The 18,972-nt window shown below is 43.6% G+C and overlaps 2 protein-coding genes and 1 long non-coding RNA gene across 5 annotated transcripts in view; 2 read left to right on the forward strand and 1 right to left on the reverse strand.

The window, feature by feature from the left end:
- MFSD6 (major facilitator superfamily domain containing 6) overlaps nt 1-2,296 on the forward strand; it is a 30,538-nt gene extending 28,242 nt beyond the window's left edge. For 2 of the 3 annotated variants that reach the window (XM_066189572.1, XM_066189573.1), the window contains exon 7: nt 53-2,296. In XM_066189572.1, the coding sequence (XP_066045669.1) occupies nt 53-235 (183 nt within the window). In that variant the 3' untranslated portion in view covers nt 236-2,296. The remainder of the gene's footprint in view (nt 1-52) is intronic. The other variant, XM_066189574.1, reaches the window with a different exon arrangement.
- Nucleotides 2,297-2,358: 62 nt separating this feature from the next.
- NEMP2 (nuclear envelope integral membrane protein 2) lies at nt 2,359-17,549 on the reverse strand. The gene is made up of 9 exons (XM_066189576.1): nt 17,408-17,549; nt 15,053-15,168; nt 13,303-13,531; nt 13,057-13,129; nt 11,958-12,051; nt 11,162-11,276; nt 10,235-10,460; nt 7,841-8,017; nt 2,359-5,815 (listed from the first exon to the last, which is right to left on the reverse strand). The coding sequence occupies exons 1-9, from the start codon at nt 17,535-17,537 to the stop codon at nt 5,590-5,592; spliced, it is 1,386 nt and encodes a 461-aa protein (XP_066045673.1). The 5' UTR covers nt 17,538-17,549; the 3' UTR covers nt 2,359-5,589.
- LOC136293160 (uncharacterized) lies at nt 9,329-14,169 on the forward strand. The gene is made up of 3 exons (XR_010722101.1): nt 9,329-9,462; nt 11,952-12,032; nt 13,908-14,169. It is a non-coding gene; the product is annotated as an uncharacterized lncRNA (long non-coding RNA).
- Nucleotides 17,550-18,972: the final 1,423 nt, after the last annotated feature.

Raw genomic sequence — 18,972 nt, forward strand, 5'->3', positions numbered from 1 at the left:
TCCTGAGTATTCATGTTGACTTTCGGCATGGAATCCCTTCCCCTCTTTTTAGAAAACCAATGAGAATTGCAGTGCTTCATCAGCCAGCTCAGCAAGACAACCCCAAAATCCGACAGATTCTGAGCAGTCCAGAAATTGTTCGGCACCAACACCTACAGCACCATCAGATTCCCAAGCAGATGGCAACCGTGTGGCGTCGGATCGTGATGCTCAGCCTGCTGCTGCAGGGCCCTGAGATGCGCTCATCTTACCAAATCCAGTGCATGGAATTCTGCTTCTCACCTGGGAAACGCTGGAGTAGGAGCTCAAAAGTAGGACTTCCTTCATCTTAACAATCATAATGTGATGCAGTGCAAGCTTTTAACTATATAAAGAATATTCATATGACTACACAGAGCAACATGAGCAGGGAAGCCAAAAGTTCGGATTCTTGAGGGAAGTGATGTGGCCAGATGTAATGGTAGGAAGAATTCTCAGCTGCTTTGCTAAAGCTGAGTCGAGTGCTATGAGATTCCTTTGCCGTCTGTGGAAGAAAGGGAGTTCACTCCTCATTTGTTGAGGCACAGTGTGTCTGACTTCATTGGATAATTTTTTTTTCTTCAAATTTATTCCCAAATCAAAATTAAAAGACTTTTTAAGAGAGACGCTGAGTTTCCCTGAATAGTCTATTAGAAAATACCAGATCTAATAATTCTAGGAATGTCATGAAACTGTCTCTGGAAAGATTTCTCAGAAACAGAGTAGCTTAAGGAAGTGTATCTTACTATTATGGTGATGGATTAAGTAAACCACATGCATATTCAAAGAATATGTTTTTGAAGCTAATGTTCTGTTGTTTGAGATAAAAGTTTAGTTCTGCAAAGCAAAGGTTTTGAATTGGGGTTTTAGTGCAACACAAAAGCTGGAGGAAGGCTTTTGAAGTTACCCTCTGTGCTTGCAACCCTGCAGCTGGGCATAAGGTTGTGTGCATTTGGGTAATTTTAGGTTTGCTGTTGTATTGAGATAAGAATCTTTGATCAAGATTGCACAGCCTGAGATTGATCAATGGTCTTTTGGGGGTTTTTATTTCATCATCTATACAAGGGTTTATTTAATGCAGTGTAGTTATTATGGGTATTTATTAAGAAAACAGTAAGCTTTAAGTGCCTAGGGAAGGTGGGGGGGGTAGGGAGGAATCACCTAAAAATCTTAATGTTTAGGATTATAGGGGCAAAGTAGTGAATGCAGAAATCAAGTAGAGTGAGAGATTCTCAGGAGGAAGCAAATGTAACTCAATTGCAGTATGTTTAGGAAGTTACTTTGCCCAATGTCGAGACACTGGAGGACTTTGGATTATGTTTTGTTATGCTTCTTAATACTGTCTGCAGCCAGCTCGTGCTGGTGCATAGAGAAAATTGCTGCTGGAGGGAAATCCTCAGGCTCAGGGAAGAGTCGGGGGTTTTAGTCAGGATAGTGTTTTGGCCCATTTTCTTAGATGAACAGCTTGTTCCCGGGAGATCCTGAGCACTCTGCTCCCATGGGACCAAGGGAGCACTGCTCAGCTGCCCTCCTGGAAGGGAGGTGTGTGTGAGGCCTCTGCCCTCCTGGAAGGGAGGTGTGTGTGAGGTGTGAGGCCTTCTGCAGTGAAGGTGCTGCTGTGGGACTGTGCTGAGCCAGAGGCAAGGCCAACAGGAGCCCAGAGTCAGGGAGAGGAAGGTGGCAGCAGCTGAGCAGGGAAGGGGGTGCACAGGTTTCCCCATTTTGACATCTGTTAGCTTGACTGAAGGGGTGTCCCGTAGCTGTGCTTTAGCTGTGCTTTTAGAACAACCCACGTTCTGGCAGTGCCTGGGACCAACACCATAGACAAGAAAAAGAAACATCAATGACTAGCCACTAGTTACTTTTTTTGCACTTGAACTTAAATGTACTGTACTCACATAAATCCTCATGACTTGTCTAAGTGTCCTTTAAAATCAGAAATGTATTTATTGTATGTTTGTATAACTTGGGGGAGAACTAAAGACTGAACAGGTGACAGGACAGAAGGATGCTAAAAACCATCTTGAGGCTAACCAACCATTTGTTGAGTTCATGCTGTATGGTGTTACCTCAGCTGCTACTGCATAGCACCTGGATTGTGAAGTGAAGAGCTTGTACACTGTGTTTACACTTCAGAATTGTGTATTTGAAATGCCTGCTCTTTTTGGAATTGTATAGTCATTCTATGTTGCAAAATGGACATGTACACCTGGATTTTGATATTTGTGAAACTGTAAAAACTGTGGTAAGAAATATAAAATATCCATAACATATTTAATAGTATCAACATGAACTTTTATTTGCTCATATTAGTGTCAGCAGTGAACATAACTAAAGTGAAAATAATTCAGTAATAATGACCTTTTACTAAAGCCACTGGAGGATGCTGAACCAAGAGCCTGGGAACTGCTCCTGCATTGTGTTAAAACAGTATTTGATAATAAAATCTGACTGTAGGCACCAATTCCTTTCTGTGGGGTGCAGGGAATGAGGGACGCAAACCAATGTGCATTGTAAACTGGTCGATATGGAAGAGTGCAGGGCATCACTGTGAACACAGCAGAGAACAGAGAAAAATGCAACATCCTTTGTTAGGGGAGAAGGGCTCTTAGAAGAGTTAGGGAGATGGATTAATGCCTAGATTCTGTTCCTTGATTTTCTAGCTGAACAGTGGACAGTACTTAACAGTTGTGTTTCCGTAAGGCTGTGTCATCTCCACATATCACAGGAGCACTGTGCAAGTGACAGCAGCTGGTTTGGTGGGTTTTGTTTATGGCATGCTTCCAGTGTTGGAACAGGCTTGGGAGGATTTTTAAGGTCACTATTAGCTACCCACTAAAGTAGCCATCATCTTTCTCCTGTTGCTGCCATTCTGTTGTACATGCATTTAGTAGATTCCTGCTCTACTTTGGATAGTATTTACCCATGCTGTTGTACATGCATTTAGTAGATTCCTGCTCTACTTTGGATAGTATTTACCCATCCCTGCCAAATATTGGATCTCACAACTACATACAGTGTGGGTTGATTTTTATTTCTTACTGCTTTTTAACTTTTTTTCCTTGTTGAAGTAGGTATAAAACATGTAATTGCATAGACTGGGGGGCTTTTCCATTTAACGTATTGCTTAGGTAAAATACTACCTTAATGTATACTCTGGGCTATCGTATGTAACTACATATTATGTATTTGCATAGTACATATATGTACTTACATGCCCCCATATTATGCAAGGGTAATCATCACTACCTCACTAAAGAGAGGACATCCAGAAAAACTGTGTGTTTAAGCTCAGACAAATCTAATTCTCTTCCTTGGCCTCAAATTGCTTGGATGGGTGTTCTTGCCTAACTATGAAGTACACTGAAAAAAGCCTGTGTACTTTAAAACATCCAAGAAGCATCCTTTGCCTAATCTGGAATGATTTTAAGTACTCCATTTTCATGATGGTGACACAGACAAAGATTAAATCAATCGGATTTGGTCTATGGTAATTGTTCGGGGGGGGGGAGTTTCCACTCTTCTCCCAAACCATCCAAGATCATGAGGCTTTCCTCTGTTTTCACAACTGCTTGTTGCTACTACCAGAGCCCCCAAGCCAAACCTGACTTCCAGAGTGTGGGTGGCAATGTAGCTGGAGATTTGGTAGCAGCAGCCTCTCTTAGAGGTGAGTCTTGCTGCTAGTGGCTTTCCTAAACAGAACTCTTGCTCTGTTCTTGAATGTTCTGGACTTAACAGCGAATGCCTTTTTGGATCACCTGCCTGACATGGCTTTTCTCTGCTAAACATGCTTTAAGATTCTGCATAGGTACTTAACATTTTATGGCACCAAAGGGTGTTATGTGTCTCTTTACTGTAAAATGGAAGTGTTCCTTTAAAACTGAAGCAATATAAAGGAGGAAAGACCAAGTCAGTAAGGCTTTAAGGCTTTCAAGCACCAACTCTGAGCCCTTTGTTACACAGAGGAGCTCTTGGATTATGGTATGGCTGCACTTAGCACCGTTGGAGGTAATGAGTTTTGTCCCTGGTGCAGTGATGGACAAGGAGAACCCAGGACAGCACCTGCACTGCTGAAGTCATGCTGCACCACCAGGCATGTTACAAAGAATGGACACCCCTTTTCAAGCAGGTAGATCCCAGTCTGACATGCCTTTCTTGAGCACCAACTGCTCCCTGTCGCTGACAGTTCCTGGTGGGTTTGTAAGATCAGACAGTGACAATTAATGGTCTTTTGTTTCCTGCAGTGTGTAAGAGAGTAAAGGAAAATGGCAAAGTGAGAACAGAAGAATACAGGGAGGGGTAGTCTAAAGAACAAAAGAAAGAAATGACATCTGCAGGTCGATGAACTGAGGAACACACTCTACTCCCTGGCCTAGGACTGTGTAATACATAAGCTGAAAGACACATGACTGCCTGAATTTCTCTCCCTGGTCTATTTTTCCTCCCCATCTGCCTCCTGTGAGATGTCCCACAGACAGCTGAGAAAGGAAGGTAAAAGCCAGGCATCCTCCCTCATTGTTTTGCCAGGAATGATTTTCTGCTTCTTACTCAGTGAACAAACTACTGAGTACTCTGAGGCCAGTGGAGCTCTGTGTGGGTTATCTACATTCTCAGTTCTAGGCTCACAGCAGCACTCTGCCTCTGCTAATAGCAGTTTTTCCAAGCAGCTGAAACAGCCTCAGCCTTTGTGGCCTTTCTGGGGTTCTTGAGAGGCCTGGAAGAGACAACAGCACCTGCCTGAGGTAAGCTAACACTGAAATTGAAGGCAAGAGCAAAAATGTTTGGGGATGGAAAACCTCTCCTAAGCCATCTGCATTGTCAGAGGTGGAGAAGCAGAGAGCTAGAGAAAGGTTTAGCTGAAGATCTGTACAAGAAGGAAGAAAGTATGTAAATAAACAAAGACTTGGAAAGAACAAAATGCAGTATAACTACAGCGAAGATCAAGAACAGAATAATATGGGCAGGGGTGAAAAGTTAGGCAGCGTTCCGAGGGGCAAAGGGAGCTTAAAACCAAAGGCAGAGGTAGGATGAAGCTAACAGACAAGCCCAGCCAGAAGAGGAAGGAAACCTTGTTCAGCTGTGTTAACTCTCTATGAAAAGTCTCACAAACACCGAACAGTTTATCGACACTCTAACAGCACTATCACAAGTGTTGACACAGAAGGTACTTAGTAAAAAGAGAGTATTAAAAATGGCTTTTCCTCCCTCTAGTGCTCAGCACAGAGGACTTGATGGAAAGGGCCAAAACAGATTCTCTGTTTACTAGAGGTAGTGTCCCTGATAAAAGAAGGCATGCTGGTGGATAGGCTGTCTCCAGTACTTGCCTTGGAAATACACAATGTTTGTTTCCCCAGTGAAAATACCCATAGCACAAGATTCCTCTTCACTTGAACAGCCCCTATGGTTTTCTTCTGTTGCTCCAATCAGGTAACATCGGTGATACAGGAAGCAGTTTTTTCAAAAATCCTTCTTTGTCCATCAGCAACCACAAGAAAAGGTCAAGTGTGAGTTCTCATTCTGAATCCTCCCTTTCTAGGACAAGTATGCTTTGTCTCTTTTTTTTGTTATTTCTCAAAGCAGCTCAGTAGCATATGGAAATGGAATTTGTGTATGCATTTCATTTTCATTCTCCTCATCTTCTTCATGGACAGAATTGGCTGGCTCATCTTGCTCAGATTGTGCCCTTGTCTCAAAGAGCTGCTCTTCCAGGAAGGAGCTCCCAATGCCATACTGCTCATCGTGCGCCTTTGTTTCTGCAGGTGAGACGTGGGGAGATCCCAGAACAAAAGCTGCAAACCTGCCAAATTTTGAAAGGGAGAAGTGATCAGCTGAGAAATTTAAATAAGAAATACTGTAAATTCTAGGGGGTTTGCTATTTAAACAGGAGTGGTGTAAGTACATCCCCACAGGCAGTGCAGATGAGTTGGAAGTTCCAGTAACAGATGGCAACAACCCCAAAGATTGGTTTCCCCAGCTCATCTTTTCAGTATTTTCTGTAGAAGTAACTTTTGCTCTTCTGGAAACCATCTGCAAGGTCTTGTGACTAAGCAAGAACGTCTAACTTCATTTTCACGTCTTGTCAGTACTTGCAATGGTAATCCAGAGTAAGCATTTGTACAGCAGGGTAGTTGGTACTTTAGCTCCTAAAAATAAATGAAAGCTGTAACATATTTGAGACAAAGGCTGTAAGAATTCAGGTGTGTTGATACTGCTAATGAAAGGAAAAAAAATGGCAAGAATTCTGCACTCCTATGTTGTGTGTAGTCACCTTGTTCCTGGTGCTGCGTGCGCACCGTGGGCAACCTGAGCTCAAGTCTTCCCAAAGAATTCCTGCCTCTGGTGAAGCTGGAGCTGCAGACTGGGAATTCTGCAGCTGCTCCAAGTAAATGCCAGAACAAAGCATGAACTTAGCACTGTCTCTATACTGCAATCCACCACAAACCTTACTTTCAGTGGGCAACTCCATTGAGGAGAGAGAACGGAGCTGGAGGTTTCTGGCAAGAGTGTGGGAACAGACGGCAGTTCTGACACCTGGGTAAGTGTCGACAGCATTGGAGAGATGTATGAAAAAGGAAATGCAGCTACATTCTGGAGTTCTGGTAAACTGATCAATAATTTACATTTCAGACTGAACATTTCTGTGAGATGAACGTCGTCACCTCGCTGTACTTGGAAGCTCTGTTAGTCTAAATGGGGAACAGATTTGCCTTGGGATGAACCACAGTTTGATGCTTAATGGGAGCTGGGAGGGGTTCTCCAAATCTGATTGCTGTTGGTTCTCCTTTTTATTTCCCTATTCTCAACCAGTGAACGGTTTATAACAACTCTATTAACAAAATGACGGCTAGAAAATGCGTGTCTCAGTTGTTTTGTACATTTGGTGGTATTTAGTTCTACAGTACAACAGCAAGCTTTCGCTTTTTTTCTCTCTCCATCATGCTGAAGAAGGCAAGCAGCTTGGAAAGTAAGACAGTTTAACAGTAAATCTATAAAACCTGGCAGAGAGGCTGTCTGCATGCCAGTCCAAGGAAGATGAAGGTTCTGAAAGTGGGTTTAACTTTTTATTGATTAAATTTCAGGCTGACTGGAGTTCCTTTAAAATCATGAGACTTGGTTCTGTGGCAAGGACTTAGTCTTTGTGGCTGGCTAATATATGAAATTCTGCTGTCTTCAATCTTGATGGCAATACTCTGTTATGATTAATTTTACATTCTGCAGGGTTTTCTAGCTTTGCTTGCTTGGCCCTTCCTGACCTGTATTTGTCTTCGGTTTATCTCTTAAGCTATACATGGCACAGCTCTTTTACCTGTTTTACTTGGTACTTGCAGGTATTGATTCCTTTCTCTATATTCTTAGCCTTAGATAGTGATACTTCAATAATAGGATTCCCTGACTGTGCAGGTTTGCAGTTGGAGAGCTTAAAAATATAGGGAATATTTGAGTATGTATCTTCACCCTACCCCAATTTTACACCACAGAAAAGGGCACTGCTCTAAAACCTGAAGGAGAGCAATTTCACTGGTTAGAGAGCCACCAGGGTTTCTGCAAGAGCTTACAGAGGCACACAGGAAGCCTTTAAGTTCTATGACCATGAATGAGCTGTGAAGGTCTGCAAACTCCCAAGAGTAATTTGTGGTCAGGGAGGAACAAACAGAAGTTTAATGCCACCAGCGAGTAATACCCTTGAGAGGTGTGGCTGTGGTCCTGAGTGGGATATGCAAGATAAACACATCTGGAAGAGTGCCTGAAGTGGCATTTAGCTCTGCTGTGTGCCAGTGTCTGTGCAATGTGGTTCCTGTTTTAGAGGAGCTGGTTTTCCTACCTGTGTGGAGCCTGGAGTTTGGATATAGCTATCCATGATGGGAAGTCAGGGCTCCTGCAGAATGAGCGCAGCTCCTCCAGAGCTCGGACAGTTTCACTTTCACCTTGTTCTCGATATTCCTCTTCAGTAAGGTATTTAAACACCAATTTCTTTGATTTAAAGTGATGCTTCATTTTTCTAGAATGAAATTCAAATAATCAATATTTATAAAGTCTTCTGGCATGTAATTATCTGTCCTTTTTCTCTATACCTGCTATTAATATGCATTAGTCACCTCTACCCTTTTAAGAGAACAAACTGCATTCTTACATTTGAGGACAAGGTATGTAATGTTTGCTAGCCTGTTTACCCTAGGTCTTAACCAAAGTTGTAGAATTTCACATGATATTTAATGAGCTTCAGATGAGCTTTAGATCAGGTCCTTATTGTGTATGCATGGACTAAAATCTCATGGAATTAAAGAAATGGCTGCTTGCTCAGCCATTTTTAGGTGCAAAATGCAAAATGTGTCTGTGCAGAGACATGGGCTGAATCAAAACCCAGTCTGCATATATTACTTCAAAGATAAGCAATGCTCTATGCCTGTTGTGAGTTGTTCATGTTGTTTACTAGATTGCTTCTCTTGAATCTTGTTCGAAATTACAAAACTGAGTAGTCTGAGGCCAAAATGTTTACAATCTGATGGTTTTTTAGCTGCTGCGTAGCGATGTATAATATAATTAGATATAAATTAGAAAGTGTGCCATGTTCTGTTTCCTTCTGTCGACTGTTTTCAATTTAAATGTTGTCATGAGTTAAGATAAGCAAGGGCTGGATGCCCATAAAACTTTCAGCTCTGTATAAAAACACCTGCTCCAACATCAGCAGTATTCAACTTTCCTCCTTATATCCCTTTAAAACAGAGAACTGTAGCCATTGTTTAGGTCAAATGGTGAAGGGTCTTGCTGGCTCAGTGAGATCCACTGTTCTTAACAAGAAATACTGCAAGATTCTAAATTATTTTGATATATTTGCTGCTCTGAACTGTGCATCTGGCATCACGGCCTCACAGTTTGGTGCTGTGGCTAAAGGATTTTGAAACAGAAAAATCAGAAAGCCCTTATCATTCTCCTAGGGGAGGTGTGTAGAGCTGTATTTCTTTATAGAAGCATCAGTTCATGAAAATCAAAAAGAAAGAGCCACAAAATAATAAACTACAGCGTTTCAGAGTAAAACTTGAAAGTAGAAGGGAACTTGTGGCCACATCATACTGATTACAGAGTGTTTTGAACCTGCTTACAACAGGTGTTGATCTTACATCTTGCTTTTGAAACAGCTGCTGCTCCTCGGCTGCAAGCAAAAATGGGTCTACAACGAATGGTAAGTTCTACCTAAAATAAAAAACCTTCAACTCAGGCCACACTTCAGCATGTAAAAAGAGAAGAAAAGACCAAAGCAGTATGTTCTTCAAAACTAAACAATGTGTAAAAAGCCCCCAAGCCCAAATTATTTGTTTTTTGTTATTTTAGTTGTGCCAGTTCTAGCCTTTGCCTCTTCCTACTTCTCTGTGGTTCAGCAGAGTCCACAGCTATGGAACAGTCTGTACTAAAGACTCTGAAGCTGGATACCATCCATCACTGAAGGTAAAAAACAGATGTCAACTGGCAGGGCTTTTTAGAATCTTCATTTGAGCGTTGTACTTGTGCTAAAACATGCTTCAAATTCAAGGATGAGCAAACATGTTGTTCCTGCATTGCTATTGAAAACACGTAGCAAGTTAAGGTCTACCTACTGCAAGCAGTTCCTGTTCCAAATCTACAATGAAAATGGGCCTCTAGGAATACTGAGGAGTATCTTCATAGTTAGCAAATCTGATAGATTGCTTCCATGAATCACAGGGAGGTAACAAACTTGGAAAACTAAAATCATGGAGCACACTCTTTTGTGGACATGTGATTTTAGTCTCTGAACTCTATTCTATCTCCAAGGACTGACACTTTTGAACAATGGCATCCTTGGTGATGGTACACTGTTTTATCCCTAAGATTCCATGTAAGTTCCCTGCAGCTTCTCTCACTACACGTCAAACCAAGGCAGTACTGCTGCAGTCTAATCAATCAAACAGAAATGTTCTGGTTGCCATATGCTGTGCACTAGAAGGTGCTACATTAGTCCTTGAGAACACAGTCCCATTTCTCCATTATCCACAGAACAAAACTCATGCTTAAAACTGCCAAGTGGAAAATAATTTCTGTGTCTCTGGACACTTAAACCTTTCCTACTGCAGTTTTACATTTGGCAAAGTTAAGAACCAGTACTAGAAATTCCCAAACCATTATTGAAGTGTAGGGGGCTTTTTCATTATCAGCTTTCCTGGTTCTCCCAGGACCTGGACATTGACAAACAGACACAGACCTGGCAATGTGACAGGCAGCACCCAGGGGGTAACACAGGCCTTTGGAGCAGAGGCTGACTGCTATCACTGCATATGCAACTTGAGGGATGGTGACACCAAAGTAAATCAGGACAAAGGCTGTTAACTGGAGTGTCCATGTGAACAGGGTTATGCTGAGCTCCGTGGTCAGCGGCCCGTGCTGATAGCAAATGGCAAAGCTGGTAATCCCAACACCCAGAAAATACCCTGTAGGAACAGAAAAGGACACGGAGAAAAAGATGCAAACTACCCCTATAAACTTTACTTTGTTTCACAAAGCTTGCAGCTGCTGTGAAGTGTAGCCTGCTGATTCTTGCATTGTCTTCGAGACAACTGCATGATATTGGATGTGCTTTCTATTTCCAAAGTGTGCCAAGAGTTCACAAGGTAATCTCTGAACAGCTTTTAGCCAATGCTGTGTGTGGGCTGCACATGAGTTCTCCTCACATGACCATGTCGAGGCAGGTGCCAGATCAATAGGTTTGTCAGCCCCTGCAGCCACATCCCGTTCCCAATATGTGCATCCATTTCCCACATCCAGCAAAGTGCAAACCACAGGAGCTGCCCTTTTGCTCTTACAGGGGGAAGTATGTAACAGCAAATCAATGAACAAGTAATCCAAGCAAAATCTGCTTTCAGAACTAGTCCTCTATATCAAACTCTTTACTTAATGATACAATGTGAGTAAACACTCATTTGAGTGGATTAAGAACCTTTAGAATGTTTCAACACCTATGGCTTTGGAGAAAATAGAGCTTTATAAATGAGTCACTTGATTTTGTTGGTTTTTTTTGTTTGTTTGGTTTTTTTTTTTGGTTTTTTTTTTGTTTTTTTTTTTATGGGCAGGTATTCATCTGACCACTAAATTAAACCAAAATCTGCAGCACATTTCTTGGTAATTTTCTTACCCAACAGGTAGTTTTTGTGTTCAGACCACAACCACTGTATATTCTCTTTGAAGCAGTAAATAAAATAGAGAGAGATTATCCAGGAGCCACTCATTAAAATCCAGAAGGTACTGTGCTAGAAATAAAATGGAAAAAAGGTAAAAAAACTTCATCTAAAAAATTCAAGTCAGAATCAGGACCATTGCTTCCAAAGGAACTCGCAGGCAAAAACAGATGTGAAATTCTTTAGACCTACAGGATTTGAGACTTCCACTGCACAATCCTCTGCATGCTACAACAAAACTATCAATTCCAAGCAGATCAACTGCATCCCTGTATTTGTGTATCATGTCCCAGTGTCACAGTATAACCCTAGGGACATGTGTTCCCAATTAACATTATCTCAGCAATATTATGGGAATGCACAGGCTTTATAAAAGTAAAAGAGAAATTCACATCTGCCTTGCAATGAATTGTCTTCGGTGAATGGAAAAGAATCTGTCTCAGTTGCCACTATATTTTTATTTAAACTGATTCACAGACTGAAAGGTAAGCTTAGCTCTAGTTCAATAAAAAGAATTTATGTTTCAGAATGAACTCTTCTTGTATATCACCAATGCCTGTTCAGTTTAAACTCAGGAGGAAGCTAAATAGAACTTGACTCTGACCTAACTATATTTGCTTGATTCAAACAATCCTGCAGCATTACAGTGGAGCTACCTGGCCACAAACCCAGAACAAGGTCAGAATCTGGCTCTGTACTGTCACTTCTTGTATTGTGATTATTACTATTATTTTGTTTTAAATGCAGATTTACCCTTGGAATAAACCTTTTAAGTGTCAGCAGGACAAAGACTAGCAGAGCAAGAACACCCAGTATTATTCCAGAAAGGTAAAAGAACTTGGCACTCCTGTAAAAAGAACAAGAGAGAATATGGTGAGAAGTATCATTTGTAATTGGTTAAGATGCCAACATTTGTAAAAACAGCAGTGATCTTCAATAAGAACTTTAATCAGCTGTAAGTTAGAGTTGTAGTTATATGGTTAGCAGGCCATAGCAGTTCAGGTATTAAATCTGTGTAAGGAAAAATTCCCAACAGATACTTAAGGTCACTGGAGTTGCTACAGGTTAAGAGACTGTGCTGTGGTTTTATAAAGCTCATGCTCCTTCTGATTGCATCGACCTTCCATTCTCTAGTACACAGAAGAAAATGAAAGAACCAATATGGTTCTGTACTGCAAGAGTTTTATTTTAATTTAAAATGCAGAAAACCCTCCACAAACCCACAAGTTTTTTTTCCTAAGCACGTGCATTTATAAATTCCATCTTATTAATTCAGAGTTAATGCTATAAAACCTATTGCTGCTCTGCTTGTTTTAGAGGTGCCTCCTGACAATTATTTTGTGACTCACTTTGCTTTGAAGTTGTGGGCACATATTTTGCTGTAAGAACTGAGTGTCCTCCCTTACGTGCTATGCAAAATGTGCATCAGAAGAAAGGCTGGCACAAAGGTGGAGGCAGAAGAGGCCCCAGATGACTTTATGGCCTAAATATTTCCTCCCCAGGAAGGCATCATTAATAGTCAGCATTATTTAGCATTCAGCTGTCCTCTGTGGTCTACAAAAGGGAAAGAGGACTTTTCTGATCCACACACTTGCCCACTGAGGATTGATTGTCTTGGTGTCCCTCAGTGCAGGAAGCTTGGATACAAAAACCCTAACACAGCTGACTGATAAACAGAGTTAGGTACTCCAAGGTATGTCACAATCTGTCCAAATACAAATGGTATGAGGAAGTTTTAAATATATATTCAGTTCCTTATTTCACTTTCCCAAAGAACTGCCTCTTTAGCTTAGCAAACAGACCAAAGATGCACAGACTTTGGGAAAGAAGGTCAAAAGCAGCTAGTACTCACCTGCTCAGGCTGTTTGCAAAATGGAACAGAAAAATTCCAGCTACAAACAAAAACAAGAGCTTTCCATCTAGCACTAAAAAGGGGGGAAAGAAATAGAAATTGACTTTAGACTAATTCAGTCTGAAATGCTGATTCTATAAAATATCAACAGAAAAGTCCTAAGCTTCTTATAGAAGAGATGGTACATTCAGTAGCACTGGCAATACCAAGCCATCTGTGATCTAAACTCAAAGATTTGGTACTTACTTTCTCTTTTCACCCTCACAATGTACGGTTCCATTTTGAAGGGTTGTATTTTGAAACAAACATCCTCTCCATATTGTTTTATGCTCAGAAAAGTTTCTGTGCACGTCTCTGGCTTCCAGAGGATTTGAACAGCACACGCAGCAAACTCAAAAACAGTTTCTGAATTCTGACAGTGTTTTTTTCCTGAAATAGGCTCGAACCGGAACTTTTCTCTGCTGCTAACTTTTATCTAGAAACAGAATACACAGAGAAGCAGCTCAGAATCACTGTGGGGCTTTGTGAGCTATGTTGCATTTCAGCCATGCATGTGGTAATGAAAATCAATCTTAATTGTTTAGTATTGGTTATTTACACTATGCAGAGATTGTTTACAGTTAATCACCTTACAAGGTAATTCAGAGAACTCAGCAGCAGCAAAGTTCAGTAGAGGGACCTCAATCCATCCAAGAGCACAGTGGGTTTGGTTTTACTGTGACACTTGCCCACACACAAATTTCTAACAAAGCCAGTAATATCTGACTGACCACAGTTTGTTTTGTGAATGTTCATACCCCTCCTCCTTCCCTTCCTGAACCGTAACAAATGTGATTTGCTTTTCTTTATAGTGAAATCTTCATGTTGGGGACATAAGAGGGATGAGGAAAATGAAAGAGAGCGTAACCAGAAATTTAAATAGAAGCACATTCCTGTTGGGTATTTTGGGGATTTCTTGCTGGTTCCCAGCACACTCCCCCACCAAACTGGTAAAAGATCTTGTCCATCTTCTAAGTTGGGGTGATTTTCCTGAGAACTCTGATTCATTGTCAGCTCTTCATCAGGGCCTACTAGACAACAAAGACCTATCTGCAAAAAAGTGATGCAATGGGTAATAAACCAGGTTTGTACTGGGAGAGGAGACTATGTGTCAGCAAGCAATTTGTTGTGGGAAAAATCTGAACTTCCTGCTTTTAAACATTGACTCCAGGAAAGTGTGTGTGACTGATGGAGGGTTTTACCATCTGGAGCCTGCTACCATTCATAAAAACATCTGCAACATGTTCCTGAGGAAAACAGTCCAAGGAACAGACAAAGAGATGTTCCACTTCCCTATATCTGAGAGAAAGGTCCTGCAAGAGAGACAAAATGAAACAGTTTCCTGCCTTTGTCTAGAGACATACTTCTAAGGAAAGAAAAGGAACCATGGAGATGGCTAGCTTGTTCCTTTAGCTGTCGCTGCTTCCACTCTTGAAGAGATTTTTATTTGCTTCAAACTCATCTCTAGATGTGTGTCTTGTAAGATGACCCTCTGTTACTCAGGAGAACAGACACACTGCTGCTGCAGTTTGTTCGTTAGTCACAATCTAACGAGCCTTTGGTGTGCTGTGGTGAGAAAGCCACAGAACTGCATACAGTCCTCAAATTTAGAAGTTCTACAAAGGCAGTTGGGGATAAGCAAAAGCATTTGTTGCAGAGGTTAACAGTGTCCCATCAACAGAAAAAGCGTGCAAGAAAATAATACACAATCCTAAATTAATGTTTTTGTGGCACCATCATACTCTAAGCCTGGCTGACATCCTTACAGTAGAGACCAAACCTCACTGCATCCCAGCTGGAGGCTCATAATGCTGCATTTTTATCATAGTCCCAACTATACACCACTCCAACTATTAATTCCACAGAGACGCTGCCCTGACCTTGCTAAGTGGCCACATGGTTTGCTGGGAAAAGCTCACATGGAATGTACTGAGTGATCCCCAGAACAGCCACTTACCTGGAGAGTTGACCACAGGTACTGTAAGTGAATGGTTCTGTTTTGCACATAGCAGTAACAGTTTTCATCCTGCTTCTGGATGACATCCATTTCCTGCAGTAAGCTGCAGTTTTTACCTGGGGGCAGCAAAAAAGTTAATTTTAGGCATGGGTCAAGTACAAAGGTCTAATTTTAGTCCATTTCATTGTTGTAAAAGCTGACAGAAACATGCTCAATATGATGTAGAGGGAAATTCAAATTGGACTTCTAATCAAGTCATTTAGCCTCCAAAGTAAACTGCAACGCCTTTGGAAAAAAAGTAACCAGGGTGGTATGTTTAAAAAAGGTAATCCAGAAAGGCTTGGCTTTACCATCAGTGTTTTGATGGCACTGGAATAAGGCCTCTGGGCCAAATTCCCTGCTGGCATGAGTGGGTTGTAACTCCATCAGAGCTCCCTATACCAGTGGTGAATTCAACAGTGGGAGTCTGAGCAGGTAAACAGACTGACATATTAGCACAGTCACTGAGCACATGACACGGCTGCTGATCACAAAAGTCATACTCCTCTCCCTTGGAAATGTTTCTATTGTTAAATCACACAACTCTTCTTTCTAGAACGTTTTTTCTCCTGTCACAGTCCAGCCGTGGCATGTAATAAGGGAACTGCACTGACAGCTCACCATACTTGATTGAATTAGAGATGTGAATTGTTCTAACCCTCCTGAAACGTTAGTGAGCCCCTATGATCATCAGAATTAAGACTGCAGAAATGGACCTGAAAGATTAATGGAGCAAAGTTTGAATAACATACATTCTGATCTATATACATGTGTAAATATACCCTACAGTGCATTACCACAGTGTTTCAAGAACGTAATTAAAGAGAAGCACAGAGAAAATAATTACACATTCAAACAGAGGGACTCATCTGGCTTACTGAATAGAAAATGCAGGTCTCAGCCAAGCTCAGTAATAACTGCTAACACACTGAGTAAGTGCAACCTCAACCCAGACAAGGAGATGGTGTTTGCAGGTAAAAACCTGCTGTATCTCTATAAGGAAGCTGAAATCAAGCTAAATTATATTTTAACAAATTAAGTTAAGCCAATGAAAAATACTGTGTGAATGTTCTTACTTAGGTTTATTATAGCATTACAGAATTATTGTCCACACATGACCCTACTAAATTGGTTTAACCTTAAAATTTGGGCATTTTTCTTGTGGAAAAATTAACCATTGGATTAATTTGCATCCGTGGCAAATCCCGTGGGAGGAAGCACAACCACTCAGACAAGCACCGGCTGTACCTTTAGACAGGCACTTTCACAAAAGTCATCGCCTGATGCTGTGAAAGATTATTTGTCACTGAAGTGCCGACTGACGCAGCAAGGTGAGGCTGGGCACTACCCATGTCTAACACCAAGATAATCCACGAACAGGAAATGTTCCAGGGCCAAAACACAGCCCAGAATGTCCACACCTTCCCTCAGGGCATCCTAGGATTTCCTGCCACTATGGATAAAGTATCCATCCGTGTCAAAGGCAATGTCATCCACATGCAAAGCTAGCAAGTATTTTCTTACTGCCCATAGCTTTAAGGTATTTTTCTTGAGAAAAATCAGTTGCTTGAAATGTTGCATCAGCTGCACAGAGTGAAACAACGATGTTCCAAAAGGGGAGATGCTTCTGAACAGGTAACTCTGAAGTGATGCTGGGTTTAGCTACTGGGAGGACACACAGGTAGAGTAACTCAAATTCTGAGATGGCAAGCAAAGAAATTTGAAATTATGAGCTATCGGCATCTGCTGCAGAGTCCGGAGGATGCCCAAGACTCGAGAAGGTCAATGCAGGGAGGAAGCCGGTTCTCGAGTTCCTTATTGCTACAACTGAGCGCAGCCTTTACGGGTTTGTCTGCCCTCAAATATGTTAATGAAAGATCTGTTCTGCACCCGATTCCCCTGGCCCGAGCTCCTGAGAAAGCCAGAGGGAGTCGCACAGCCCGAGGCAGCTCCGGCCGCGCCGCTGGAGCGGGAGGGACGCGCCCGCCCTCTGAGCGCCGCGGTGCCTTTGTCCGCGCGGGCTCCCCCGGGCCGGTTCCCGGCGCCCCTGCCCGCCCGGCCGCGGCGCGGAGCCGTCCTGCGGGACCCGAACTGCGACGGGAGAACAGCGGGACACGGCAAGGATCCTCAGGCTGCCCCGGCTCCGCTGCGGCTGCCGGCGGGGCGAGGCGGCCCCGGCCCGCCAGCCGGGCGGCGCCATGTTGGGCGGCAGCGGGAGCCGCGGGGCCCGGGGACGGCGGAGAAGGGACGGGGCTGAGGAACCCCCGGCCTGTGAGCGCCCGCCCTGCCCCGGGGGCGGGAGGGGATGGGCAGTACCTGCTGGCGGCGCCTCCCCGCTGCCCGCGGCCGCCCCGGGCAGCAGCAGCCGGACGAGCAGCAGGAGCAGCCCCGGCCCCGGGCGGGTCCGCGGGCGCTGCCAGCGGCGGGGCGGCCGCTCCGGAGCCATGCGGCCGCCGCCGGCTCCGGCCTCGGCCCTGGCGGCCGGCGAAGGGCGGGGCAGGGGCGGCGCGGGCCCGCTGCCCGCTCCCCCCGCAGGGCCGCCGCCGGCCGGGGCCGGGCTCCAGCCGCGGCACCCAGCGCTTGAGCGGGAGCAGGTGGAGCAGCCGTGCGGAGGCTGAGGGGCCCGTCTGGAGTGTGACACCCCGCCCTCGGCTCCTCTGACGCCTTCCGTGGGCTTGAGAGAGTGCGCTTGGGAGAGAAGGAGGAAAACCATCGACCGCAACAGCTCGGCCCAAAGCGCGTCCTCGGATTGTGATCCCCTCAGAGTGAGAGCGTTGGCTGCCCACTAAGGGTGTAAAGTAGTTGCAAACTAAACGTGGACAGCTTGTGACACTTGCAGACCTCAGCCCAGGCAGTGGCCCAGCTGAACGGGAGGCAGTGGATGTTCTCCTCACACACCCAGTTCCCAGCCCGAGGGAAAGGCCGAGTCAGGTCACCAGGGTGCCGGTAAGCAGCGGTGGCTGAGCCACACAGAGCCACACATTAATCAGACCCTCTGTCCACCCAGAGGACTTGCCTGAACAAAGTGTTGTTAGATGCTGTGATGGAGGTGAACATCCACAGCTATTCTGTATTTCCTGGGCAGCCACAAGGAGAGCCTAGAGGAGGGCACCGTTCCCCTGTCAACCCTGTGCAGACGTGAGCAATGTCCAACTCAGCTCAGTGCCCGCTTGCTCACTGCAGTCATTTTAGATCACTAGTGAGTCACAGTCAGCAGTCAGGGGTGGAAAGGGCCGGAGCTTTTTTTCCCTATTCTATGAAAATCAATAAGCACAATTTTGCCGAGGCATTCTGGCATCACTGTTGTCTATTTTTATACTGAGCCCTACATTTGGCTTTTCCAACCTACTTACTTTGCCTCAATGCGTTCCCTTCCTTGTTCTTAAAACAATGCCCCTTCTCTGCGTGAAGGTTGCTTTGAGTTTTAGTTTTGATTGTTTAGGGCTGCATCCAGCTTCCGGGGCTGACAGGATGGGCTTTTTTAACACCTGAAGGATGCTGCCCACTGCCTCGCACCTTGTCTCGGCGCTTACATCTGCAGGGAGTGGGTGGTGCAGGGCTGTGGCTCTCCTCGCCTCACCTCCTACGCCCGCTCGGTGCTGGCTGGGCTCGCATCTAACTGTGGATTTTTTCCTTGCAAATACTGAGGAAGTGAAGGATAAGGGCAAAAATAGTTGGGATTTGATAGCGTGTGCAACATCTGACAAACTTGAGTCCCCAAAGGAAGCAGTAATTGATTTATATCTTTGTCTTTATGTAACTTGGGTGTTGTCTCTATATAACTTTCCAGGCACTTCCTCTAGCAAATTTAATAAAGGAAGAAATACTGGGGTTTGTTCCCTGGGTCCCTGATAAACCATTAGGAATATGTTACCTCTCAA

The sequence above is a fragment of the Chamaea fasciata genome, unplaced genomic scaffold (assembly GCF_029207755.1).
Source record: "Chamaea fasciata isolate MVZ Bird 193981 ecotype frontalis unplaced genomic scaffold, bChaFas1.0.hap1 SCAF_8, whole genome shotgun sequence".
Classification (NCBI taxonomy): domain Eukaryota; kingdom Metazoa; phylum Chordata; class Aves; order Passeriformes; family Sylviidae; genus Chamaea; species Chamaea fasciata.